Genomic DNA, 26,569 nt, shown 5'->3' on the forward strand with positions numbered 1-26,569 from the left:
CTGGATGGAAAAGTGTGTGTGTGTGTGTGTTTAGTGTGTTCATTCTCTTCCTCCTATGCAGGGACTGTGGAACCAGCCTGTTTGGCCTCATATCCTGACTCTGCCACTTACTAGCTTTAAGACCTTGGCCAGATTTCCTAATTGCTGTGTGTCTAGTGTCCTCCTCTGGAAAGTGGAGATAATGATATTCTATTGTACGGGGTTGTTGTGATGATTACATCAGTAATAAAGCCCTTAGAACAGTGTCTGATAATTGGTAAGCACGTCTGTGGTTATTAAATATAATTTTATTATTCCATGGCTGGAGATCTGCTACTTGGGCTAGTACCAGGTTGTGTAGGACCAACATTCTTGCTTTGGGGTTTCCCCTTGCTGGCAAAACAGTGGGGAAATGGTCACCGTGGACATTCCTTTGGCTGCTGTTTGTTTTTACCACCTAAGCAGAGTTCAAAAGACAGGGAATGGGAAAAGAAGGTGGGAAGGAAGAAGAAGAGCCTGGTCACCAGAAAAAAGAGAAGGAAAAGAAAGGTTGTGGTATTTCAGCCAGAGAACCTCCCAGCTTGGATCAAGTACTGGGAGATGGAGAGGGTTGAGGGAGCAGAAAGACTGAGGGAAACAAGAGAAACACGCAAGTCTCTGATTACAGCACTGCTCTCTATTAGCAGTGAGAATAGCAGGAACCAGATAGCAGGAACCAGAGACTGAAGGGTCAGAAGGGTACCAGTACAGCAAGAAGAAAAGCCTTAAGTACCAAGGGAAAGGCATCTCAATCATTAGATATTGTTCCTAGGACTTTATGTGAGTTTTGACAACAGCAGTACTTTATAATACTTATGTAATGTTTTGCCTCTTTTCAATAAAAAAACATGAATCTCAGACACTAATTTTATTTATTTTTATGAAAACCTAATATTATGACCTGGGAAAGTCATTTTAATGCATTCATAATACCCTTCAACAATGATGATCAAGTATGCAGTACTTATTTTTGGTAAGCATATTTAGTACATAAATGGTGAAACAATTATGAATATTATGCTCTGTTTTTATAACACGATTATTCACATATGCACCACTTCCTACATACATATTGCTGGCATTATTGCCTTATGTTTTTAGTTTACTCCAATGGTTATTTAAAAAAAATAGACTACACACTTGCTTATAGTATTGAATATTCAGCAGGAGTACTTCTCTTCTGAAATAGCAGAGGTTTAATGACTCATTGAAGTGCATAAAAACACACAGTCTAAACAACGACCCATTTTGGCTTAAAGAATTTAGTCATCGAGTAACGATTTGCATTTTGGATTAACAATTTTAAATGGGACATGTGTAACTTCCATGACCTTGTAACAGTCCGCTTACTGCAATCAGTTGAATAGTAACTAGATGTTCCATTGAAACTTTTCTTTAGGTCTTGGGAGTTTTTGTTACCAATCTTAAACTACTGCAATATTAGAGAAATTGCAGTTGCTATAGAAGTAGGTTCAAAATCATTTTCCACTGTGTTATGCATAGATGTGGCCAAAAAGAAAACCTTTCAAGTCATCCATGCTGTTTGTGAGGTTCTCTTGGTTTTGGCGGATTCCACAGTGAAATGCCATGAATCAATCTGAATACTAACAGTGTTATGCAAATGTTTGTTTCCTCTGCATGTCTTACCTTTATGAAAAGGCAAACTGAAAAATAATGGAGCAGAAATTGTTTTGTATCACATACTGTAATTTGTTGGCAATATCAACCAACATTAATGCATTACTTCTGCTGAATGTTATCATAATGACTTGATACAAGTAGCTTACCTAGTGAACTTCCGCAGAAATAAGAAGAAATCAATTCTCTATATCCTTCAGAGGCAACATGGAGCTTTAAGCCCTCCTTCTTAGCTCAACCAAAATGTCAAAATAGACAAGTTGTTAAGAAAATAAAGTAATTTATTTTAGATAGAAGAGAATTAAAATACATGTATGTTATTCACATTTTTCCAGTTATGCTAAAATGACATTCTACGAATCACACTCCCAGAATGTCACTTTTGAAAGTGGAATTTTTTATGGTAATAGACAGATTCATTAAAAGATAAAAATGATTTTGTTTAAGAAAGCAGGAGAATAACAGACAACAAAATACTTGTCCCCATTACCTTCTGCCTTTTGCTGTTTTGTTTTACTTTTTGCTATATTTATATATATTTTTTCATGTCCACACTACAATTGAAATATTTCTATTTTTAATTAATTTTTTATATTTCTTATACTTGTTATTCTGCTTACCACCTCAAACTCACCACAAATTCACTCCAAACTTGTTATTTTTTTCTCAAAATCACCATTGCTATGGGCCTCTTTGATGTTTTTAATGACAGTAAGCAGAAGAGAAGTCTCACTTCCGCTAATTGAAGGCAACCATAAAATATATGCAGTGAAGACAAAATTATATTTTTGAAATTCTGCAGGCACTGTTGCCTGTTAAGGGCACTGACCTGAAACTGGCTGTCTCTGTTAGAAAAAAGAGTATCAAGGTTGAAAAAGATGTTGCAGATGGACTTGAAATACTGAGATCTGATGTAACCAGAATCTGCAAGACAGCAGACAGGGCACAAACTTAATATGTGAGTGAAAACTTTATTGAAGGCTTGTTTCTGTGCTACCTATAGTAAACTCACTCATTTCTCCATCCAACTCTGACCTTTAAACTTCCATCCAGGTTTTCAGACCAATTATTATGCTTTCTTCTTCATAAAGCCTTCTTTGAGTTATTTAAGCTAATGGTTTTCAACTGGGACAATTTCTTCCTACAGTGGACATCTGCAATGTCCAGAGACATTTTTGCCCATCTCAACTGGGGAGAGATGATAGTGGCATCTGGTGGTAGAGGCCAGGGATACTGCTAAAGATCCTTCAAGGCACAAGACAGTCCCCAGAGCAAATAATTATCCAGCCTAAAATGTCTGTAGTGCCAACATTGAGAAACTCTGCTTTAGGTGAATGTAATTTCTTCATACATTTTTCCCTTTTTGTCATGGCTTTTTGTATAATACCTGTCTAGGTATATTTTTATTTTATTAGCATAGAAACTCTTTGCAGGAAGGAAGCATATATATTTATATTTTTCTCCCCAGTATCGAACACTCAAAAATAAATGATTAAAAGGAGCAAATGCATTGTAGAACTTGTAGTAAAAAGCTATTTAGTGGTAGTGTAATTTAACATCTTTAAAAAACCAATCACATTTGGGGAATATTTTACGTCTGATTTTTGTTCAGTTATAGGATCTCAAGCTTGGAAAAGACCTTAAATGTAATCTAGTCCAACTGCTCTTCTTTACCGAGGGACTTCTTTTGATTTTCTAAATACTGAATTGAAATTCAATTGCAATCATCTTCAGGTGCCAGACTGTGAAATTGGTATTTCCTCATTTAGACATTATCAGAATATATGGTGGCCCTCTGTGCATAGGTATATACTGTGTGTATGAATTCATTAAGAATATTAATTGCAGAAGAAGTCACTAGGTGATCTTTATAGTTCTTTTCAACCCTGAGGATCAGTGATTTAAATTGCTACCTTCCCTAACATACTTACTTACTTGATAAGGCAAAAAGAGACTGCACTATGTTTTTTCTCTGCATAAATATTTATTTAATCAAATTATCCTTAGCCCAGAGGTATTTACATCTTTTACACCTAATAAATTCTTACCCACTAATTACTTAATATCAAAGACATCTTTGATTTTTACTTAAAGGCTAATTCATTATAATTACAACCTCTCTGTTGAACTCTTGTAGAACTCTTCCCCTAGCATTATTAGTTGTCCTTTAATTTTCCATGAGAAAATATTATACATATGTATATATTTCATGGAAAAATATATATTTTTCAATTAGACTGCAAAGGCCTTAAATACGAAGTTGGTTATATCTTAAAAAAAATTATACCGAGTACCTAATACAGGGTGAGTATCCCCACTCCAAAAATTCAAAATCTAAAATGTTACAAAACCCAAAACTTTTTGAGTACTAACATGATGCTCAAAGGAAATGCTTATTGGAACATTTTTTATTAGGATTTTTGGGTGAGGGATGCTCAGCTGGTAGTATATAATGCAAATATTCCAAAATCTTAAAAAATCCAAATTCTGAAACACTTTTGGTCCAAAGTATTTTGGATAAGAGACACTCAACCTGTATAGCATAAAGTTCACACATAGCAGACAATATTCGTTCAGTGATTGAATTGGAGTTCTCAGATATTTCAAAGTTAAAAGGGAGTAACTTTGACTCATGTATAAAATCCCATGGGCATCTTTTAAATAGCCTCAGTGAGAAATATTAAGCTCAGTGGACATTTTAATTAATAAGCTGAACGATAAGATTCACGAGCATTATGTAAAATAAAAGCATATGAAGACAAAATTGTAAATGGGTGCATTTTAACTAAAAGGTACTGACATTTCATTAAGCAGAAAGTGTATTACTAATCAGCAAAAAACAGTAAGAAAAATATTACCATGATACTGGCAAATTGGGAAAGAAGAATCTTTGTTACTTACAGCTGAATTAAGACATTTATAAATTATGGCTAAAAATTAATTTTACTGTTTTGAAATGTAATTCAGAAAATGTGAGTTCTAGACCCAGCTTTGTGCAAGTTGTCTGTGTAACTTCAGACAAATCACTTAATCCTACTGGATCCACTTTTTCAACTTAGAAATTTATGGGAGTAGGACAATTTGTTTCTAATATTGCTTCCAGCTTTAACCTCATATTCGTATGAAGATTTACAGTTAAAATCTCTTTTCCATATATTATCTCATTTTATCATTTTGACTTTTGTAAGGAAAGCCTGGAAAACATATTTTCCTTGTACTAATGAAAAAACAGGGTCAGATAGTTAAGTTACTTCATCAAGCGTGGTATGTAGCAGCCTGTTGCTATTTCCAAGATAACTCTCAAAAAGCTTGTCTATGAAAATAAGTAACTATTAATTTTTAAAATGTTTTATTTTTCTCTATTCTAAAACTAAGCTTTAAAAAGTGAGGCCCTCAATGATCAATGTAAGCTTCATAATTTAAAAATAGTGTAACATTTATACCTCATGCTTTGAGCTAAGGGATAGCCAATAAGATTCAATACGCATGTCAACCTGTATTGATTGGTAGTAGTTGCCTGAAGTGCTGTGCTGAGGCCAAGTTCGGGTTCAGTGGGAAAGTTGCCATGTTAGATTAACCATGTATATCACAGATGATGGAGAGAGGAGTGGTGGCAGAACTACTTATGGAGGAACAAGCCTTTTAAAGCAATCGCTTCAGAACTCAATAGTATTCTATTAACAGTCTAATATTGACTTGCCTTATATTGTTTTGTAACTAGTATTATTTAAAAAGTTTAATTAACTTTTGTCATGAATGTTTTTCTTATTTAGAAGAGTGTCTGAGTGTCTGTTTTTTTTTTTTTTTTTTTTTGAGACAGCCTCTCTGTCGCCAGGCTGGAGTGCAGTGGCGCGATCTTGGCTCACTGCAACCTCTGCCTCCCGAGTTCAAGTGATTCTCCTGCCTCAGCCTTCCGAATAACTGGGACTACAGGCGTGTGCTACCACGCCCAGCTAATTTTTGTACTTTCAGTAGAGATGGGGTTTCACCATGTTGGCCAGGATGGTCCCGATCTCTTGACCTCATGATCCGCCTACCTCGGCCTCCCAAAGTGCTGGGATTACAAGTGTGAGCCACCATGCCGGGCTGAAGAGTCCTTCTTAAAATATTTAATCTTTGTCTTCATTTGTAACCATAAATCATGAAAGAATATAGAAGGTGCTTTCAGTTGGAATTTTAATAAGATACAGCTTGATCTGTATAAATATTTATTCCTGTGCTCCAAGAAAGGTTGAAGATGTGCATCAGCAACTGCTCCATGCTAGTCACAGTCATAGGTGCTTTACATCCTTTCTTTTCCTCTAAGCTGTGCAATACTTTTTGAGTTAGACTTGATTATTTACTTTTTCAGCAATGACCAACTACATCTTAGGAAAGTTTAATAATTTCCCAAGATGGCATAGCTAAGAAAGTTGTGGAGCCAGAATTCAGACCAGAATTTTTCAGGTCTCAAAATCCTTTTTCCGAACAAAACCAGGCTGTGTCTTGTTGAAATTTTAGGGCACAGATATTTCCCAAATGATGGTCTATGTTCTACATATATCTGAGGACAATTTTTGGATTTTGGTTTCGTTGTCTTTACATGTTGTACAGCTTCAGAGAAGAAAGTGAAGCACACTGAAAAGGAGAAACATCACTTTCCAGTTCTGGCCAGTGTGATGCCAGTGAGCTGTTTTTCTGTAGTGTGTAATGTTTCATCTAATGAGCACTTCCCTGGGTTTAATGAATTTATTTTAATTGAGACAGAAACCTCCCTGAGAAACTTTTATGGTTGGGGAAGTATATTACATATGGATTATGCTTTCATGCTATTCATGCACTTAAGTTTGGTTCAGAAAAAAATATTGCAATTTGGAATAATATATTATTTCATCAACAGAAGCATGTAATGTGGCCATAACTTAACTCACAACATAAATGTAATTGAGAATGTTTTCTTTTTTCCAGATTCCTTGGTGTTACTCAGTTTTCGCCTACACATGCCAGAAAGGCATTTCCTTGTTTTGATGAGCCAATCTACAAGGCTACTTTCAAAATCAGCATCAAGCATCAAGCAACCTATTTATCTTTATCTAATATGCCAGTGGAAACTTCTGTGTTTGAGGAAGACGGATGGGTTACGGATCATTTTTCACAGACCCCTCTCATGTCCACATATTATTTAGCCTGGGCAATTTGCAACTTCACATACAGAGAAACTACCACCAAGAGTGGGGTTGTAGTAAGTATTTTCAGCTTAATGATGTTTTTGGATAATGTACACTCTGTAAAGTAACCTGATTTCTGGATTAACAGTGAGTCATTTCTAACCTTTTTACACCTTATATAGTGGAATTCTTTCTTTAATTCTTATGGGGGGGTTTACATATTTTACTGGTTTCAAAGTGTCAGAGAGAAACCTGTCTTCTATACCCAGCACTCTTATTCCCTTAACCACCTTCACCTCCCTCCCCCATCATCCTTGTTCTTCCTCATCTCTACCTGCACTATTGTACATCTCTGGAACAGCTGCTGTTGTCTGTTTTGGAAAATTGCCTGTTTGTATGACTGGGAAAACTACTTCTTTTTATTGTAACATATTTGAAATGTACAGAACATGTGGTGAGTAATATAGTAAACTCCATAAACCTACTAGCCAGATCAATAGAACTAAATATTTTGCCATCTTCAGTCTAATGTTATTGCTGAGAAAGTAAAACATAGGATGCAGTTGAAGCTCTCTGTGTAACCATCCCTTGATCTCACTGCCTTGGTCTTTCCCTTAGAGATCAACACTGTCCTGAATTTGGTGTTTGCTACTTCCATGCATATTATCCTACGATTATTTCATATCTGTGTATAGACACACACACACAGACTTACAATACATACCATATTTTAAAATTTCATGTAAGTGATTTTCTATTGTAGATAATATCCTGCAACTTACTTTCATTTCATCTTCTTAGGAAGGATGGGATAGAGGGAGCATTGTCTGCATTAAATTTATAATAAAAATCTATTGAATTCTCTTTGATGGCTATCATTTGTGACACCATGGTATTCTAGGTACTTTTTACATGCAATTACATTGCATTAGGGTAGACTATCCCATGTTGAATTAACAATTTTTTCCTCATTTCAATGGCTTACATGATATATATGCATTTATTTTAATTTTCATATTAACATTAAGACAAGGTATTATGATTCCACTTTTTTTTTTCAAATGAGTAAAGTAAATTGAGTACAGTTTAAGGAGATTAAGTAACTTGTCCCGGGGTTAAACGTAAGCAAATGGTAGAGCTGTAAATCAAATTTGGTTGGTTTGATCCTAAATTTTGGGCTTCCCCCTGTGCCTTAGGAACTATGTTCCACCATTTCACTTGTGTGTCTATAAGAAAATTCAGATTGTGATTCTTCTCATCCAGTAAGCTTTGTATTCAGTGTTGCTTGAACACAGCAAAATAGGTGAATAGAAATCTATATTTTTAATTTGTAGAGAGTTGATAGCTCTAAAATAACCTAAATTTTGAAAAATAGTTTTGGCTAAAGAAATTTTCCTCACTGTTACTTTTAATTTAAATCATTGTGGGACCTGTTTAAAAAATAAAATCTGCCAGCATACAAAATCAATGCCATTACTGAAAAACTGCTTGTAATGAATTCATCTATCTAATCATTAAAATCATGTTTTAAATGCACACTTCTTAGAAGGCCAGTAGGCATATTACTCTCTTGGACTTATAATCATTTGATATGTTGAATTTCTCTGATGTTTGTTGATGTCCTCTATGGGCATTTCAAGGCTGTACTCATTGGACCATACACAGACATGGAACACAAAGACATCTCATTTCATTTTATGTCTTCAAAAGTTGATGATTGACTTGCTGTGGGTCAGCTAGCATAGGGTACACTGGAAATTCTTTTTTCTAGTATGTTTTCTTTAAAGTATCTTAAAAGTGTTTTCAGCCCTAAACAATTATGCTTGTTGCTAAGTGACCCATGTTTTAAAGCCAGACACTCTCTAATAGTTATTTAGATGTGACTTTTTGTTAGAGTTAAGAATCTCTAAGTAATTAGTAAATATTTTAAAATTCCTGCTTAATAATTTTTATGTAGAAATGATAAAACATGCTGAAAGGTCAATTGAAATAAAATTTTAGATTGCGTAACCTAAAATACTAAAATCTATAAAAAAGAAAACAAAATTGCTATTGGGAGCTCTTATTTATCAACTGTGGAAATATAGTTTAAAACTTGACTCCTTTTTTCTGTCACTCTTTTGAAATCCAATCTGTTTTATTTTCACTGCCTTTCCCCTTTATTATTCGGAGCATATGAGAATGACATTTCTCAACACTTAACAGCTGGAAGGAGTGGAAGTTTAGCTTTAGAATCTTGGATGTGGGATGATCACATGAAGTCCAGGTGGTCATTTCAGATCAGAAGCTGAAGCAATTTTCTTTGAGATATGAAAGAGGAACTTAGTAGCATGTAAATAATACACAGCTGAATGGTAGTAGGGCCCTAAGTGTGAATATTTGAGACATCATCATCACTGTTATTATTTGCTTATCAAGCTACATACACTTTGCAAGGCACTGTTCTAAGTAATTAGAAAGATTAAAAAAAAATCTAAAATCCTTCTGGTACAGAGATTGCAAATTCAAGCATTCAGACTGAATCCAAGGCTGCAGCCATGTTTTGTTTACCCATCCCCAAAATGGCTTAACATTTTTTATATTAGTTGTCAACATTTAGAAAGTAGAAGATTGCACATAAACTTATTTATTTCTGGCTTCTCTTGAAAAATGGAAAGCTCTTGTAACACTAAAGTTACACTCCTATTTGGTAACATTTGTTCATTTATTCCTTCAACAAGTATTTATTGACTGAATGGCAGGTATTGTTCTAGGCTCTTGTGATATAGCAGCAAACAAAGCAGAAAAGGTTCCTGTTCCCAGGGAGCTTATATTCTAATGAGGTGAGAGAGGCAATAAACAAAAATATATAATATGTCAGGGAGTGATATATGCTATTAAGAAAATCACTGTGCTAGAGCTGGGTGGTGGTGACTCACTTACATGAGGCATTTGCTTCCCAGTTTCACTTAATCCAGACCACTTTTATTCTTTTGCATCTAGTCCATTTCACTGATATTTATTTCCTGTTTTGATCAATCCTATATATATTTAGAGTTGAAAATCCAGAGGGTAGCCTAGGACTGTGCATAGGAAAAACAATGAATTCAATAATTGTGGTTTAGGAACACTAGTATTTACGTATTCATGAATTGCTTTGATTGAAACTTGTAGAAAATAAGTTCAAGACTAGTTGGAAGAGGGAGAAATTGTTAAGATTTGAAGTCTAGGGATGTGCTTCATGGAGAAGATAGGATTCAGTATGGCCCTGAATGATGGTTTGGTCTTAGAGAAGCAGATACTGTATGCATATAATTCTTTGCCAGGGAAATGTTAATAGGAAAAGACACAGAGGTAGGTATATCTCTATGGAATATAGTGTGGCGTGATGATTATAAACATCGATTTTAGAATCAGATTAGTCTGTTTCAGAATTATTTCTTTGCTTTGCTTCTCTGCAACCTTTGCTAATTACTTAACCTCTTTTTATTCTGATTTTCTTGTTTGAAAACTGATAGTATGAATTTTTCCTTTACAATATTGTTCTGGTTTCTATCATGTCATAGCAAACTACTCCAGAACTTAGTGGCATAAAACAGCCATTTTATTATGTTCAAAGTTTCTGTAGACTAGGAATTTGGAAGGGCACAGTGGTGGCAACTTCTCTGTGCTCAATGATGTCTGGGGCCTCAGATGGGGAAGCAGGATGTTTGGGGTGTGACTTGACAGCTAGGGGCCAGAATCATTTGAAGCCATCTTTGTCTAGTAGTTGTGTCATCAGTCTTTTGGGATGTGAGCTGAGGCTGTCAGCCATATATCCACTTGTGGCTTCTTCATGTGGCCTGGGCTTGTTCAAAGCATAACGGCCTTAGGATGGTTGGACTTCTTGCGTGGTAGTTCAGAGATCCAAAGGTGAGTGTCCTAAAAGAACTAGGTGGGCGTTATGTGGAATTTTTAAACTTATCTTCACAAGTCACAGAGCATCACTTCTAAGACATTCTATTGGTTATAAGTGAGTCACTAAGGATAGTGTTCTTTCAGCAAAAGAGGGCATTAGACCCCAGCTCTTGACAGGAAGAGTGTAAAAGAATTTGTAGGCCTGTTTTAAAATTAACACAGTCGGCTCTCTGCCTGCAGACTACTTATATTCATCCTACAAACAATGTATACTATACTTGTTAATGGGTCTCATCCCATTACAACATCAGGCTCAGACTTGAGGTCCAGGTCTCACCATCTAATTTAGATTCAGGCATAGAAGAGATGACTTGGTTTGGTTTCTTGGGCATAGTTTCTCTCACTCTGAAGACCTGTTAACGAAAGATACAAGCTATCTTACCTCACTTTTCTCCCTTCAACAGACAATAATAAGACTGGAACATGGTTATGACAAAAAGCCATTTCCATTCAAGAATGGAGGAAATGGGAAGATACAGTAGTCACTAGCCCACAGCAATTCTGAAACCCAACTGGGCACATGTTACCAATTCCTTAATTATGGATGAATGGCTGCTCCCTGTGAACTGTTTACTTTGGCATTTGGCCCCACCCTTTGGGCTCTTTGTTTTGCCTTCTGAGGCATCCTTTCTTTTCCAATTAAAAAGTAGTTTGTGTTTGCAACCAAATAGTCATAATTGCATAAAAGTACAGCCAGCGCATATCCGTGAGTTCTACATCCATGGACTCAACCAGCTGTGGATTAAAACCACTGAAGAAAATTGTGTCTGTATTGAACAGGAGCTAGAGTTTATTTTTCTGGTTCTTCTTCCCAACAATACAATATTTTATTTACATAGCATTCACACTGTATTGGGTATTATATGCAATCTAGAGATGATTTAAAGTATACAGGAAGATGTGCATGGGTTCTATGCAAATACTATACCATTTATATAAGGGACTTGAGCATCTATAGATTTTGGTATCCATGGGAGTTCCTGGAACCAGTCCCCATAGATACCAAGGGATGACTGTAGCTTGTGTTTGCAATTGAATTGAATAACCTCAGCTTGCTTCCTACCAGTAAAATGTTGGGGCTACAAAGACCTATTTTTCTTTTGTATTGGCTCTGTTACATTCAACCCAAGCAGGTACACTTATGTTAAAAAATGTTGGCGTTTTATGTATCAAGTTATATCCACTCCATTAGACAAAATGATACCCACAGATCTCTTTAAGATGAACCTTTGTCTACTTTGAGGCATTGTGGAATAAAAATTCTTAGATGCTCTTTTATTTAACAGGCTTTATGAGGCATGCCCTTAAGATCTTTATAAAGCCTTTTGCCTTTTTGAAGAGGTTATGGGGCATCACTTTAAGAGTTGCTGAGGTCTTGATAAAGACTCGCCCTTGGCTTCATCCTTAGACCATTTTTGTCCTGACAGTGACGTGAATTTGTTGTTTTTCTGAAGCTGTTTCTTACTATGAGAATCATCTGTTATCTGAAGAAGCCGAGGAGAAGGAAAAGTTTTAATTTCAAAACAGCAAGTCCTGGCTCTTTTATACTTCCTCTAAATTTTGCTTGAAAACCGGACAGTTTAATCTTAACCTCATCTCTTCTCTTTTATAATTTTCATGGCCAGTGAGAAGAAGCCAGGTGGCACTTTTAGTGTTTTGCCTGGAAATCTCCATAGCTAGAAAATATAGTTCAGTAGTTATATTTCTCATTTTCCATAGCATTACAAGTAATGAGGTTGCCAAACTTTTGTCTACTACATAGCAAAGGTCCCCTTTCCTTCAGCTTTCAGTAACATTTACCTTACTATGCTTCAAGCTCTCACCAACAGCCTCCTCAAGCCCCAGAGGCTTCTGCTGACAATCCCAAGGCTTTTCCAGTTTTTGTGCCTAGTCTAGTCCCAAAGTCAATGCCACATATTTCAAGGCTTTTGATATGGCAGTGCCTTAATTCCAAGTATCAAAATTGGTTCAAATCAATATTGCTGAATAAGAAATCATTTGAAAATGTAGCAACAAAAAGTAACCATTTTTAATGCTCACTGTGGAGAGTAGTGTGAGCATGAAAATGCCACAAAGGGTTTGGATGGTACAGAGCAGGGAACAACTTATCTCTGCTCCACGATGTCTGAGGTCTCAGTGGGAGAGGCCTCATTGATTGGGGTTAACTTGATAGCTGGGAGCAAGACTCTTCTGACTGCATCTTTACTAAATGATTTTATTTGATGTTGTGTGTTTTATGGAACCTCAGCTGGGGCTGTCATCTGGGGCATCTAGCAATGGTCTCTCCGAGTGGCGTGAGCTTCCTTGTATTAATAGCATGGTGGTCTAACGTTGATGGGAATATTTGTTTTTTTAATTTGCTAATATATGTGAGTTTTTTGTAGATTCTGGATATTAGTTCTTTGTCAGATTCATAGTTTGTGAATATTTTTTCCCACTCTGTGGGTTGTCTGTTTACTCTGCTGATTATTTCTTTTGCTGTGCAGAAGTTTTTAGTTTAATTAAGTCCCATCTATCTATCTCAAAAAGGTAAATTTATTAGAAAGTGATCAAGGTGTATCAAGGAACCCAGGTTAGGGATGGACCTAGGGCTTGGAGCACTGTGGGAAGCTCAGAAATTCCATTTTGGGTCTTTGTCAACGCTTGTTCTTTACTCTCTTACTGGAGACAGGCTTCCTCTCATCTTTGGTTCATATGCTGGAATATGGCTGCCAAAAGTTCTCAAGTTTTGCAAACTAATGTGAAGACCCCAAGAAAGAAAGTGACCATTATTAGTTCCCAAACTCATAGGGAGTGAGTTGATTGCCCTGGCTTGAGTCAATGATCATTGCTGGTTACTGTGTATAGCATGCACGTGTGGCATCCTATTGTTATGGGATGTTTGGGGTGTCATTTTTCTGGCTGGGAACCTGTGGCCAATGGCACTTTTGCCTGGGTTTTGCTTGTGCCAGCTGGGCTCATTTCGCCCACTTTGCCTGGCAGCTGCGCTTGGCTCACACTACTGGCCTAAGTCCCACACCAGCCAAGGATGAGTCAGGTGTGGAACGGTGAGGGGTGTGTGAGTGAGCATGGGGTCCAGCAACGGTGCACAATCAGATATGCCAGCTGCTGCAGTGGGGCAGGCAGCTCCAGATGCTGTCATGGGCACTGGGCCAGGTGCACCACAAGCAGGTTTCATGGCTGGTACTGGGGAATATGGTGGTGCCTGGAAGCTTGGAGATGCCAGGAACCACAGGGCCCCAAAGAGGGAGTCACAGCCCTGGCTCAGGGAGTTCCCAGATCTGGGCTCCCAGAAGGACTGCAGCTCTTCTTTCCTTCTCTTTTCCCACAACATGGCAAGCAAGGGGCATGTCTCAGCCCTGTTTGTGCGACAGTTCTTTTAGCCTCACCATTCAATGGGTCTTAAGTTCTTGTCCTGTGACCAGGAAGAATGAGGTATGTAGGCGAGTGGAGGGTGAGCAAGATGAATAGGAGCCTTATTGAATGATAGAAAAGCTCAGAGGGAACCTGTCTGTGTGTGTGTGTGGCGTGGGGCGGTGGGGCAGACAGCTCCTTTCCACAGCCAGGGTATCCTGACAAGTGTTCAGCTCCTAGCAGAGAAGGTAGCTTCTCTCTGCAGCTGGTCATCCCGTTGCTTGTGCAGCTTTCAGCAGAGGAGGACCTAGAGTGTGTTGCTTCTCTCTGCATCCAGTCGTCTGGATGTCTGCTCAGCTCTGGCTGAGCATGGGGCTCTTATAAGCCTCAGAGGGGAGGAAGTGTACACTGATTGGGTGGCCATGGTTGGGCCGGGAAAAGGCACCACAAGTCCCTACTCTGGTCTGTGGGATGGCAGCCTGTTCCCTGGCCTCACTGGGGACCCGCTCCCTTCCACCCAAGAACCTGTCTGCCTCCTGCTGCCTGTTCATGGCACCCAGGCTATAAGTGCCAAGGGGTATCTGCAGGCCAGCATCGAGCTGCCCTCAGCCCCACCTTGGCTTCCCTCCTATGCTCATTGGTGCCCAAAATTTGGGGTGGGGGCTGAGGCGGCAGGGAGCTGGAGTGTCAGCACTGCCCTGAGCATGTGCACACCCAGCAGCGCTGTGACAGCACTGGAGCTTGCCCCGACTTTGCTCCGAGATAGGAGCAGGCAAGGACAGCAGGGAGAAGCCAGGCAGTGGGAGCAGGCATTTCTGAGCCCGCAAGGGCAAGGGGGGCTTTTCTGGGCCCCCAAAAGTGCAGGGATGCTTGAGTCTGCAGCTGTGGTTTGGGTGATTGCAGCTGTGGTGGGAGGTGGCTGGAGGATGGGGGGTGGTTGGGGGGTGGGAGGGGTTGCGGATGGGGCTCCTGCCTGCTCCAGGGAGGGGAGACCTGGGTCTTCAGTGTGGTTTGGGTGGCTGCAGCAGCACTGGGGAGCCCCCGCCCCAGCTTAGAAGGGGCAGGGCTTGCGCTTGTCCCTGGCTCTCGTGGGCTCCATGGAGAGGGCAGCCCTGGCCATGCCTCCCTGATGCAGCCAGTGTGATGGCAGCAGCTGCTCCAGATGACCTACCGCTGCCGTCACTATGATAGGAACATGGTATCTTCTGTTTCAACCTCATGGATGGGAATATATATTGCAAAAAAGAAGGAAGTTTTAGAGAAGAGGTGCTGGGCAAAAAACTGCTACAGGTACTCAAAACATACTGTTTAATTTTATTGTGTGGAGTGACTACAATAGGAAGGACATACACAATTTACAGTGGTGGTATGTATATATGTATACCCACATCCAGGAAAGTACAAGACATATACACATAATGCACATTCCTGATGCTTTTTTTTTCTAGATGTGATATTCTGTATATACACTTAAAGCATAGGAATATTCTGTGAAGTTTCCTACTGAAAACAAATTAAGTCTCATTTTAATGAGAGAATTGGAGTGTAGGTTAATATATTCTAAGCATATATTCTATTTTTTTAAAAAAAATCACGTTAGTAATAGAAGTCCTGTTGTCATTAAACATTCCAATAGGACTGTGTTACAAACATAATAATGGTCCATAGAGAAACTAAAAGACATAGTAACAAAAGAGTTGGATTACAATCTATTTAGGAATGTAAGTAGAGGCTTCCTTCCTACCCTAGGAAGTGTTAGTCATCCTCCTCCTCTCTACTTTTTGAAAACTTTTTACACTCATCTCTCATAGCTGTTTTTCTGCTGTTCATAGAGCTTTCTTGCCAGCTCCTTTAGACTGTGAACTCTTTGAAGGTAGGCACCATCTTTGTAAGATCTGCAGTTCATGTTATATGTAGAAAGTGATAGATACTCAGTGAAATTCCACTGGTTGTCTAAATAAGTCAATTTCCATCAGAGATACCACAATGTCAAGGGTTTTGGAAACCTTTTGGCTAGGTTAATATGTGGAGCCTGAAAATTTGTGAGAAGTAATTTTGACCAATATTGAAATAAAAATAGAAAATGTTACAATACCATGTGTTTTTTGGCTGCATAAATGTCTTCTTTTGAGAAGTGTCTGTTCATGTCCTTCGCCCACTTTTTGATGGGGTTGTTTGTTTTTTTCTTGTAAATTTGTTGGAGTTCATTGTAGATTCTGGATATTAGCCCTTTGTCAGATGAGTAGGTTGCGAAAATTTTCTCCCATTTTGTAGGTTGCCTGTTTACTCTGATGGTAGTTTCTTTTGCTGTGCAGAAGCTCCTTAGTTTAATTAGATCCCATTTGTCAATTTTGGCTTTTGTTGCCATTGCTTTTGGTATTTTAGACATGAAGTCCTTGCCCATGCCTATGTCCTGAATGGTAATGCCTAGGTTTTCTTCTAGGGTTTTTATGGTTTTAGGTCTAACATTTAAGTCTTTAATCCATCTTGAATTAATTTTTGCATAAGGTGTAAGGAAGGGATCCAGTTTCAGCTTTCTACATATGGCTATCCAGTTTTCCTAGCACTGGCCATCAGAGAAATGCAAATCAAAACCACAATGAGATACCATCTCACACCAGTTAGAATGGCAATCATTAAAAAGTCAGGAAACAACAGGTGCTGGAGAGGATGTGGAGAAATAGGAACACTTTTACACTGTTGGTGGGACTGTAAACTAGTTCAACCCTTGTGGAAGTCAGTGTGGTGACTCCTCAGGGATCTAGAACTAGAAATACCATTTGACCCAGCCATCCCATTACTGGGTATATACCCAAAGGACTATAAATCATGCTGCTATAAAGACACATGCACACGTATGTTTATTGAGGCACTATTCACAATAGCAAAGACTTGGAACCAACCCAAATGTCCAACAATGATAGACTGGATTAAGAAAATGTGGCACATATACACCATGGAATACTATGCAGCCATAAAAAATGATGAGTTCATGTCCTTTGTAGGGACATGGATGAAATTGGAAATCATCATTCTCAGTAAACTATTGGAAGAACAAAAAACCAAACACCGCATATTCTCACTCATAGGTGGGAATTGAACAATGAGAACACATGGACACAGGAAGGGGAACATGACACTCTGGGGACTGTTGTGGGGTGGGGGGAGGGGGAGGGATAGCATTGGGAGATATACCTAATGCTAGATGACGAGTCAGTGGGTGCAGCGCACCAGCATGGCACATGTATACATATGTAACTAACCTGCACATTGTGCACATGTACCCTAAAACTTAAAGTATAATAAAAAAAAAGTTAGTGGTAAAATAGACAGTAGGTATATATATTGTTTTTTGTTTTGGGGAAAAAAAAAAGAAAATGTTACAATACCAATGTCATCACTTTTAAGGACATCTGCAGGAAGATGTAAGTGAAAAGAGTTACTAAAGAGAGTTGGGTACTGAGGAGCAAAGGTTTACCACCAAACAGGGAACTGAATCCAGTGCAGACTCTGAGGAGAAATGGGATGGTTCCCGTGAGCAGAAAGACAAAGAATTGTCTCTGTTCTCCATTAGGAAAGCAGTGCCTGAGTATTGTTGATTTGTTAGTAATAGCTGAGTCATAGCTGGGATAGCTAGGTGGGGCCTGAGTTGGCTCGGTGGTCTGCAGCCATGTGGGTGCCTTTATTGCTTTTGTGATGTCCAGCTCACCTCTGCTGCATGAGAGAGATGCCTGAGCCAGGCATGAGTCACCCAGTCAGGTCTGCAGTGGTATCAGAAGACTACATGGCCAGGTCAGAAGTTTATTAGAGTCGAGGAGTTTAGGAAGTTAAAAAGAAAAGAATGAAACTGATGAACCTCCAGAAATTTCATTAGTGTGGTAGGAGCAGAGCCAATAGGTTGTATTACAGAGTGAGTGTAGAATGAAGAAATGGATGTAGTGATTGTAGACTGTTTTTAAGAGTGCTAGTTAAGAGAAGGAGTAAGAAAATTATTTATGCAGAGTCTGTTCCAAGGGGTTTTAGATTATGGGAGAGCTGAATCTATAAGAAGAGAACAGAAAGTTTCCAGAAAGCAGCCAAGAGCTACCTGATGTTAATGGCTTGTGTCTGTAGGGGAAACAGCAACACTCTTTTGTGCCTTTCTGCAAGTTTTAAGAACCCAGGAATAGGAATAGAGAAAGTAAATGTAGGGAGATTGAACTTGGGGAATTGACAAGGCACACTTGGCCAGCAGTCTGGAGGGTAAGACATCTAGAGTAACGATAAATATACTACTGGAATCATTGGCCGTGGTACCCGGAGAAGCAGGGAGGCAAGTGAACCCATAATGGAAGTGATGTTCAGAAAAATGGATAGCAGGGGTGAAGACTACAAGTCACCATAAAAGTAAAATGAGTAGAGATATGAAGTGGATGAGCTGGAAAGATTGTATGTGATAGAGAGTAGGGTTTCAGATTTCAGGGTGAGTTGGTGGAATTTTAAGCCTGTTATTGCAAAGTTGGGTGGATGAAGGGAACTGAGGATAGAATCATGGAGTGAGCAGAAAGTAAAGTAACCAGAAGGTTGTGTTGGAACAAATGTCAATAACATGGAGAGGTGATCCTGAACAGGTTGGGAGAATCTCTGAAAAAGCTGTAAATCAGGCTTCAGATTCATGAAAAAAGTTCAAGATTGTCACCTGCAGGGCCAGATAGAAAATGGGAATAGTGAAAGCCATGAACTCTGAAAGAAGAGAGTTGTTTTCACGGAAGTGGAGGAACAGTGGTGTAAAAGCAGCAATGGCAGAAGCTGAGAAAGTGCTCATCCTTCTCTCTGCCTCTGAGGGTGGATGAGAGCAGATCTGCTTAAGGATGAGAGTGTGGGCAGAAGTAGTGGGAGTCAGGGGTTTTTGCAAAGGATAAAAGTGTTGAGAAAAAGGATTACTTACGCAGCAGACGGAATGGTAGACTGGAGGGACATGTTAACAACAGAACAGAGGGAGGACTGAGCAGGCCAAATTTAGTTAATGGAGGAGCTTATAGAACCATTGAGCCCCAAGGCTTCCATTGGGATATGGATGTAATGGAGTAAGCCTCAGCAAATCTCCATCCCCTTGTGACTGGCTTTGGCTGATGGTGGATTCAGTGATGAACAATAATGGGTTTTGTTATATAATCTACAATTTATCAACTGCCCTGAGGTTTAAGAGTCTACATATTGAAGAGGCTAATAGAAGCTAATAGAAAGAGCTTGAAGTGGAAAACAAACAAATCTAAAAAACAGAACAGTTTGGTCAGTGTATCCATGATTACAGTATGTTTATACTTGATAATGTGTGTGATAGATTGCATGGTGCACAGCCAGGTCTTTTTTTCCTTCAGGAGAGAGGAAGGAGATGATTCTGGCTGTGATCTTCCTTCCCTTATTCTTCCTGGTAGAATTTTGGGTGACTGCAGAGGGAGTTGCCAGTCCAGTTGTCTCTTAGATAAGGTCCTGGCATATCTAGAGTAAAGTAATGGCATATGATCTGATAATATCAAAAAGTTTTTCTTTCTGGCTTCAGATTTGTTTTTATTTTTTGACTTTCTTCTTCTTTTACATTCCAGTTCTTTAGGACTTTTGCTTTAAAGAACTGTTTTTGGCCAAGCCTTTATAATCCAAGAGAGGTAGAATGTTGTGTAATACTGAGGAGAAAAGGAGTGAAAGATGAGGTTGGAGATTTATGCAGGAGCCAGATCATGAAGGGGTTTGTATGTCATGTTAAGGAGTTTTGATTGTATGCTTTAGGCAGAGGGGAACCATTGAAGTATTTGAGCTTGGAAGGGCTTCAGGGTTATATAAGGAGCATTCTTTAAAAGCATGGAGATAATACAAAATGTCTTATCCTCTTTGTCAAAAGACTCTCAATTTCTTTTCTCCATTACTTACCTGACCAGGATCTGTTTTCCTGTTTCATTAAGGCTGCCATATGGGTCTAGCTCAGCTTTCCTGAGGATTAAGGAATAGGCATTAAGTGACTGTCTGGGCAAGCAAGTGGAGTTTAGGTTGCAGTTGGCATGAAAAAATGGCCAAACTTTTGCACAAAATATGTTGCAGTACAGAGAAGAATCTCTGGGTGACCATGATACAAAAGAAATGATAAGACAAAATTATATTCTAAAGGTTGATGTCACTCAGATTCAAATGGTTCTTACAGGATTTGATATCAAATTTCAGGAAGATTAACCAAGACATTCTGTTGAGATATATTAATATTTCTAGGGATGAGACTTGTAGGAGACAAAGAGACAAATTATTTCCTGAAGAATCAAGTATTATTCTTGGAAGCCCTTTGTACTCAGATGGATAAATAAGGGTGAATATTCAGACTGGAAGAAGATAGCAAAAGTACTAATAGTACGGTCTGTCCTCAACCACTACCATCTACTAATGTTTCTTGACTTCCTTATCAGACCAGATGGCAAGATTAAGACTTGCTGGGTCTGGGAGATGCTGTTGTTTTCTCATTAAGTTTAATTTGGGGAGGAACCGGCAAATGCCTAAAACCAATCACTACCCATATGTGCTGTTCACATGGTACTGAAAATCATTTCTTACTGTCATCTTAAAACCATAGAAAAACATTCTTTTATTCATCCACAAATATATATTGAGCAACCGTGTTCAACAGTGAACTGAAATATTGGGAGAATTCTGTCATAATTAAGATCAAAGAGAGAACTGACTGAGCAGAATTCATCAGAAGTTCATATAGATGTAGGACTTTGAGTTACAGAGAGAGGAAAAATTTCTAAATTTTCTGATTAACCTTAATCAACTCAGTGTGCTCTTTGGGCTTAGCGTCATCTTAAATGATTTTGTTTTCATGGGATTTAGGAGCCAGACAATAAGACAAGATAAACATACTATCATGCACTACATGGTACAAGATGCTGTTTTATAAAGAAAAGGTAACTTCAGTGGGATGCTAAATGTTAAAAAAGAACAGAGAAGACCAATGAGGGCATGGATAATGATTGAGAAGTATTGGATCTTGAGGGATGGATAGACATGGTAGATGGAAGGCAAATTTGAAAGTTTTCTTCGTGAGAGGAAGAGTGTACACAGAAAGGATGACCACTGGGTTTTCTTAGAGTAAAAAACACCTTTTTTAGTTTCAGGAATGGCTGTGATTTAATTACTGAGTGCAGATTTTAAAGAATATTGTTATAACAAGAAAGTACAAGAGGGTAGCCGTTCTTCCAGGCAGTGTTAGGTTTCATCTCCTCATGCAGCCTTGCCCCAGCTGGATTGTTTTCATTCTTTGAACTGTAATAGGCCTTCAGTGTTTTTGAATCATTGTGCTAACATATTTATATTGTTGTTTTTTCACATCTTTTCTCACTTACTGGATTGCAAGATCTTTGAGGACAAGAATTGTTTCCAGTGAAAAACACACTCATATAAAATATACGTGTATATATATATATATATATATATACACACACACACACACACATTGCTGGGCAGCTCACAGAGATATGTATTATATATGTGTGTGTGTTTTTTATATATATGTATTTTATATACACACACAGACATATATACATATGTGTGTATATATATTTATTATATATGTATTTAGCATCTTGGGAGGCTTATAGAAATAATGTATGGTGTATATGTGTGTGTGTGTGTGCACGTGCATGTGTATACTGAGCAGCTCAAAGATGTATAGCATGTGTGTGTATATATATGTTCTCACATGATATATGTAGTATGTATATACACACACATATACATATACACACACAGTATATATATGTGTGTGTGTATATAATCTCCGTGGTACATAGCATAGCACAGCTTCTTGCAGTTGTAGTCACTCAGTAAATATTCAGAGAATGGTTGATATAAGATGCAGTCTGAAGAAAAAAATCAATAGGTTTTGATGAGTGCCTTTATTTGGGTGACAAAAAAATAGAAGTGAATCAAAGAAAACCTAAAAGTTTCAGGTTGTCTGACTGAGTAGATGGTGCATTAGCCCTGTGTGGTTATTTCTGAAAGTTTTTCTCTTTGCATTCTTTCCCCTCTTCTCTTACTTTCACCCACTCTTCTCTGCTGAATTCCAGGTTCAGCGGGAGGACTGGCCAGAGTGAAGCATTTTGCTTCCTTTCTTCCCCTGAAACTTAGCACTATATGATCCTGTCGTATCAGTGAGAGAAAAATGAAGAAATACGGAGTACTATTTTTTTTTAATATGGCAAATTTATTACATGTGTCTGTCTGATGAAATGTAAATCTTTTAAATGGCAAGTCGGGCTGAAAGTTAGGTTATCTTCACACATGCCTAGAATTAATGCAGAAGTGTCTCTCAGTATTCCAGATAGGGAAAAAAAATAAAGGACCACTTTGTCTAAATGGGAGAGTGGTCTCTTTTTTTCCTTTCAGTAATTCATTAGACAATGAGAAATTCCATCAGAAGTGCCTCTGTGGGAATGTAAGAGATGCTTATGGTGGAGACAATCCTTTTACCTTACTTTCCCTAGGGAAAGGCAATGCGAACAGTGAGAGAGTGAAATAGTCCTATGCAAAAGAATCAACTGAGAATTTAGGGATCCTATTAAATAATGTGTTTTTAGAAGGCTATAGAGGAGTCAAGCACAGGCTGAACAGAGACAGTTAGTGGAAATAGCACTGGTATTGGGCAGATTTGGATTGAGTTTTGGATTCCACCGCTTATTAGAGGCAAGTTTCTTAACTAGATTTGTGTATTCTCTTATACAGAATGGAGATAACAATGTAGATCTTGTAATGCAGTTGAGAAAGTTGAAAGAGACAATAGAAGTACAGTGCCTATCAAAGTGCTTGACACATAAGAGTGTGCAAAGCTTGGCAGCTACACAGGCAAGATCAAGTTGATGTCTCACTAGTGAGCAGGCTAGGACTGTAGGTAGGGTGGGGGAGAATGAGCACAGATGGTTAAATGGGATCCTCTATGGGGACAGCTTAAAAAAGGTCATTTGCAAAAGGCAAGGAGGCATTACTTATGAGGTGAAGATAGGAATACTGCTATTTCTGTTATAATACTGCTAGATCTCCCAGCAGAGTGATATGGTGGAAAGTGTTGCAAAATTTGTAGTGTTTATTTTTCCTGTGATTACCAACATTGTGCAAATGACTTATAACCTAATTATTAGAGGAAGTGAGATGTTTGTGAAGTACGTTCATTTATGATTCTGTTACATGTGGGAAGATGGAATGTTCTTGGGTTTGTGGAAGAATTGCTTCCAGGAAGAAACCAGAGAGAGAAAGGTGTTTGAAGAGATAACGATTAAATCAGTAACCTAAATGTTTCTATGATTATTATCTATGTGTATGTGTATGTGCGTGTGTGTGTGTGTGCGTGTGCATGTGTGTTTATATACACAATTATATCCTGCTAGTTATCAGGCTGCGATTAAAGGTGGGGTGGAGGAAAATGACATACAACTTGAAAGATGGAAAAGAGAATATTTCTGCCCTAATGGAACTTCATAAAAATCTTTCAAGTAATTTTATTTAAAAATTGGATTAAAAATAATTCGTTATGTTTCAGGTGCTATTCTAAGGTCTTTACAAAGATCATCTCATTTAATATTTATAATGATATAAGGATGTTTCTACCACGATATTTTTATAATCTATAGATGAGGAAATGGAGGCTGAGAGAGATGGCATAACTTGCCCATTGTAAGTGCTGGAGCTGGGCTTAAGCTCAGATGATCCGACTGCAGAGATCCTGCTCTTCATTGTTTGGCAGAGGCTATGATTGAATGACTATAGGCAGACACAGGGGTGTCTCTTTCTCTTCATGGAACTTATTTGTTAGCTAGATGGTAGACACTTCTCAGAGAATGCGTATTTTGAGCTTTCTAACCACAGATCTGCTGAGGAAGGCTTTACCTTTACCACCCTTCGGAACAGGGTTTCTCAAGCTCAACACTGTGGACATTTTGGACTGAATAACTTTTGTTGTGGGAGTCTGTCCTGTGCATTGTAGGATATTTAGCAGCATCCCTGGCCTCAGTGCTAACTAGGTGCCAGTAGTACATCTGATGTGACAACTGAAAATGTCTCTAGACATTGCCAAATGTGCTCTGGCAAAATCATCCCCTGTTGAGAACCACTATGCTTGAATAATGACTTTGGTGGTTGATGATCCTATGGTAGTGACTCCATCTGGAGGTGTGCAGCCCATTTGGAGCATATATTCAAGGGGCGACATGGGCTTATCAAGACTCGTTTCTCTCACTAATCTCTATTTACTTCTCCAGATAAACGTGGACCCAAATGCAATGAGAAGAAACCTAGTATATATCACTAGAGATGTTAGGAATTAAAACAAAAGGGGTAAGATATAAACATTCCCTTTTAATAATAGGAAACAGCTCCTCATGTGGAAAGAACACATGAGAAGGAAATTTTTGTAGTATCTTCTATGGTCAGGGATTGTTTGGAGGCTTTAGGGATGGTTTGAGGGTTGTTCAGTTTGCAGAGTTTCCAATGCACCGTTTTACTGATGTTCATTTACCCTTCATATTCTAAATGCGTGAGACTTGGTGGAGCCCCTACAGCAGTGGCTCTTAAACTACATGTGTGTATTAGAGTCACCTGGGGACCTTTTTCAAAATTCACATTTGTGAACTCTACTCTAGACTTAGTGAATCTGCACTTTCAGGTATGGAAGCTCAGCTTTAAGGGTATATTAAAAGTCTCAGAGGTACACCCTGGAGCAAGAAGCATAGACTAAAATTTTTCCTCCCATTCCCTCTATTTGGGATGATCTTTGGTGGCTCTACTTCTTCCCTTTAAGGGCACAGAAGTCACACACAGAGCATGTCTTTAAAATTCGTATTGGCTATAACTTTCTTATTTGCTATACCTAGCTGCAGACTATGTTGGGAAATATAATCTCTATGTCACACGGCCATGTGTCAAGCCAAAAATGAGGGGTTCTTAAACTAAGGATCTAGGGGAAGGGACATTGGTGGATAATTAGCAGTCCTTGCCACAGACTGTTATTAAAACACAGTAACAGTATCAGACAGTTGCTGAACACGGAATGTGTTCCAGGGGTGGAGAAAAGGAACCAGATGATGTGGCTGCTATCATTATCCTTATTTTATAGATGAGGAAATGGAATCTGGAAGGACTGAACACTTGATCATTGTCACATAGCTCGTGGGTGTTAGGGCTAAAATATTAAATAGGTTCTGTCTGGTTTTACAAGCATTTTGTACTAGACTAATTACACTCCCTTAATTTCCTCAAGTAATCTATTAGTTACAGGTTTTAGAGTCTTTAGATTTATATATGTAATATTTTGCCCTTATTGGTAATACGAATGTCAGTAGTCTTAATTGTTCCGATTTTATTAGAATTATATTACTGCATATTTTGAATTTAATATCTACTTTGTTTTCTTAATTGTAAGTGAGGAAAGGAAATACCACCATAAGGTGGGAACAGCTGCAGAGGGAGCTTGATGTTATTTAGTAAATTTGGCAACATTTTGAGCTTATAGTTCCCAATAATCCAGAGGATCATACATTAATAAAATGAAATCTTGAAGTTGTCATAGTGATCCCGCCAGGGTAAGCTTCATAGGAAATCTGATTTGGATTTGTATAAATATATACGCCTCTCTCCATGATAGCTAGTTCATGAATCAAATAGAAAAAATACCTGGTTAAGCTTATTTATCATCTTGAGATGACACAGTCAAACAACTGTCTCTAGAAAGTCTTAGAGCAATGTCTGTCTAATCGAGAGGACAGTTGATAATGAGTTCCCCATAGCTAAGTCTATCCCTAAGATGGTTACTCTCATCTGAAATTTTTTCTAGAATTCTTTTGATTCCCACTATCACCATGCCAGATTACACATCTAAATGAACCAGGGATGTTTTAGGAAATTATTAATATAGGGAATTCATTTCTCCAGGCTATGATTGACTTTTTAAATGGTAAGCAATTCATAGCATGCTGATGTCTCTAGGGAAGTATTTCCTCTGTAAGCAGGTTGTATAGGGTTATAGGTTGTAGATAAGCAGAAATTGGTCTTAATGTCCCACGTGTCTGTCATCTTATCTTGTGGTTAAAGATTTAGAGGAAGAGAGAGCAAGAGAGCGCATGTGAGAGAGAGAGAGAGAGAGAGAGTAGATATTAACTTTTTCTATTAGAATACTCCACTAGTAAAAAAGACCCATAAAAATTTCAACAATAAAAGCCCTTAATTATGGGAAATAGTTACATGTGTGTTATATCATTTATGGCTCATTTTGTATTTTTATTTAAAAGTATTAAAATCCCAACAGTAACAGCTAACAACTCTGACAAAGTTAGAAAGATGACATTCCTACTGACATGCTCAGTAGGAAATAAATAAATGTTATTCCATAAATTAGGTTAAATCATTTCAACAAATTAATCCTCCCTGAAAAATGGATTACTAAATCCCACTAAAAGGCTCCAGCC

The 26,569-nt window shown here is 38.2% G+C and overlaps 1 protein-coding gene across 2 annotated transcripts in view; it reads left to right on the plus strand.

The window, feature by feature from the left end:
* The window catches only part of TRHDE (thyrotropin releasing hormone degrading enzyme), a 388,884-nt gene that overhangs the window by 7,487 nt on the left and 354,828 nt on the right, over positions 1-26,569 (plus strand). For both annotated transcript variants that reach the window (XM_054444303.2, XM_054444304.2), the window contains exon 2: positions 6,604-6,877. In XM_054444303.2, coding sequence (XP_054300278.1) covers positions 6,604-6,877 — 274 coding nt within the window. The remainder of the gene's footprint in view (positions 1-6,603; positions 6,878-26,569) is intronic.

The sequence above is a fragment of the Pongo pygmaeus genome, chromosome 10, assembly GCF_028885625.2.
Source record: "Pongo pygmaeus isolate AG05252 chromosome 10, NHGRI_mPonPyg2-v2.0_pri, whole genome shotgun sequence".
NCBI classification, from domain to species: Eukaryota; Metazoa; Chordata; class Mammalia; order Primates; family Hominidae; genus Pongo; species Pongo pygmaeus.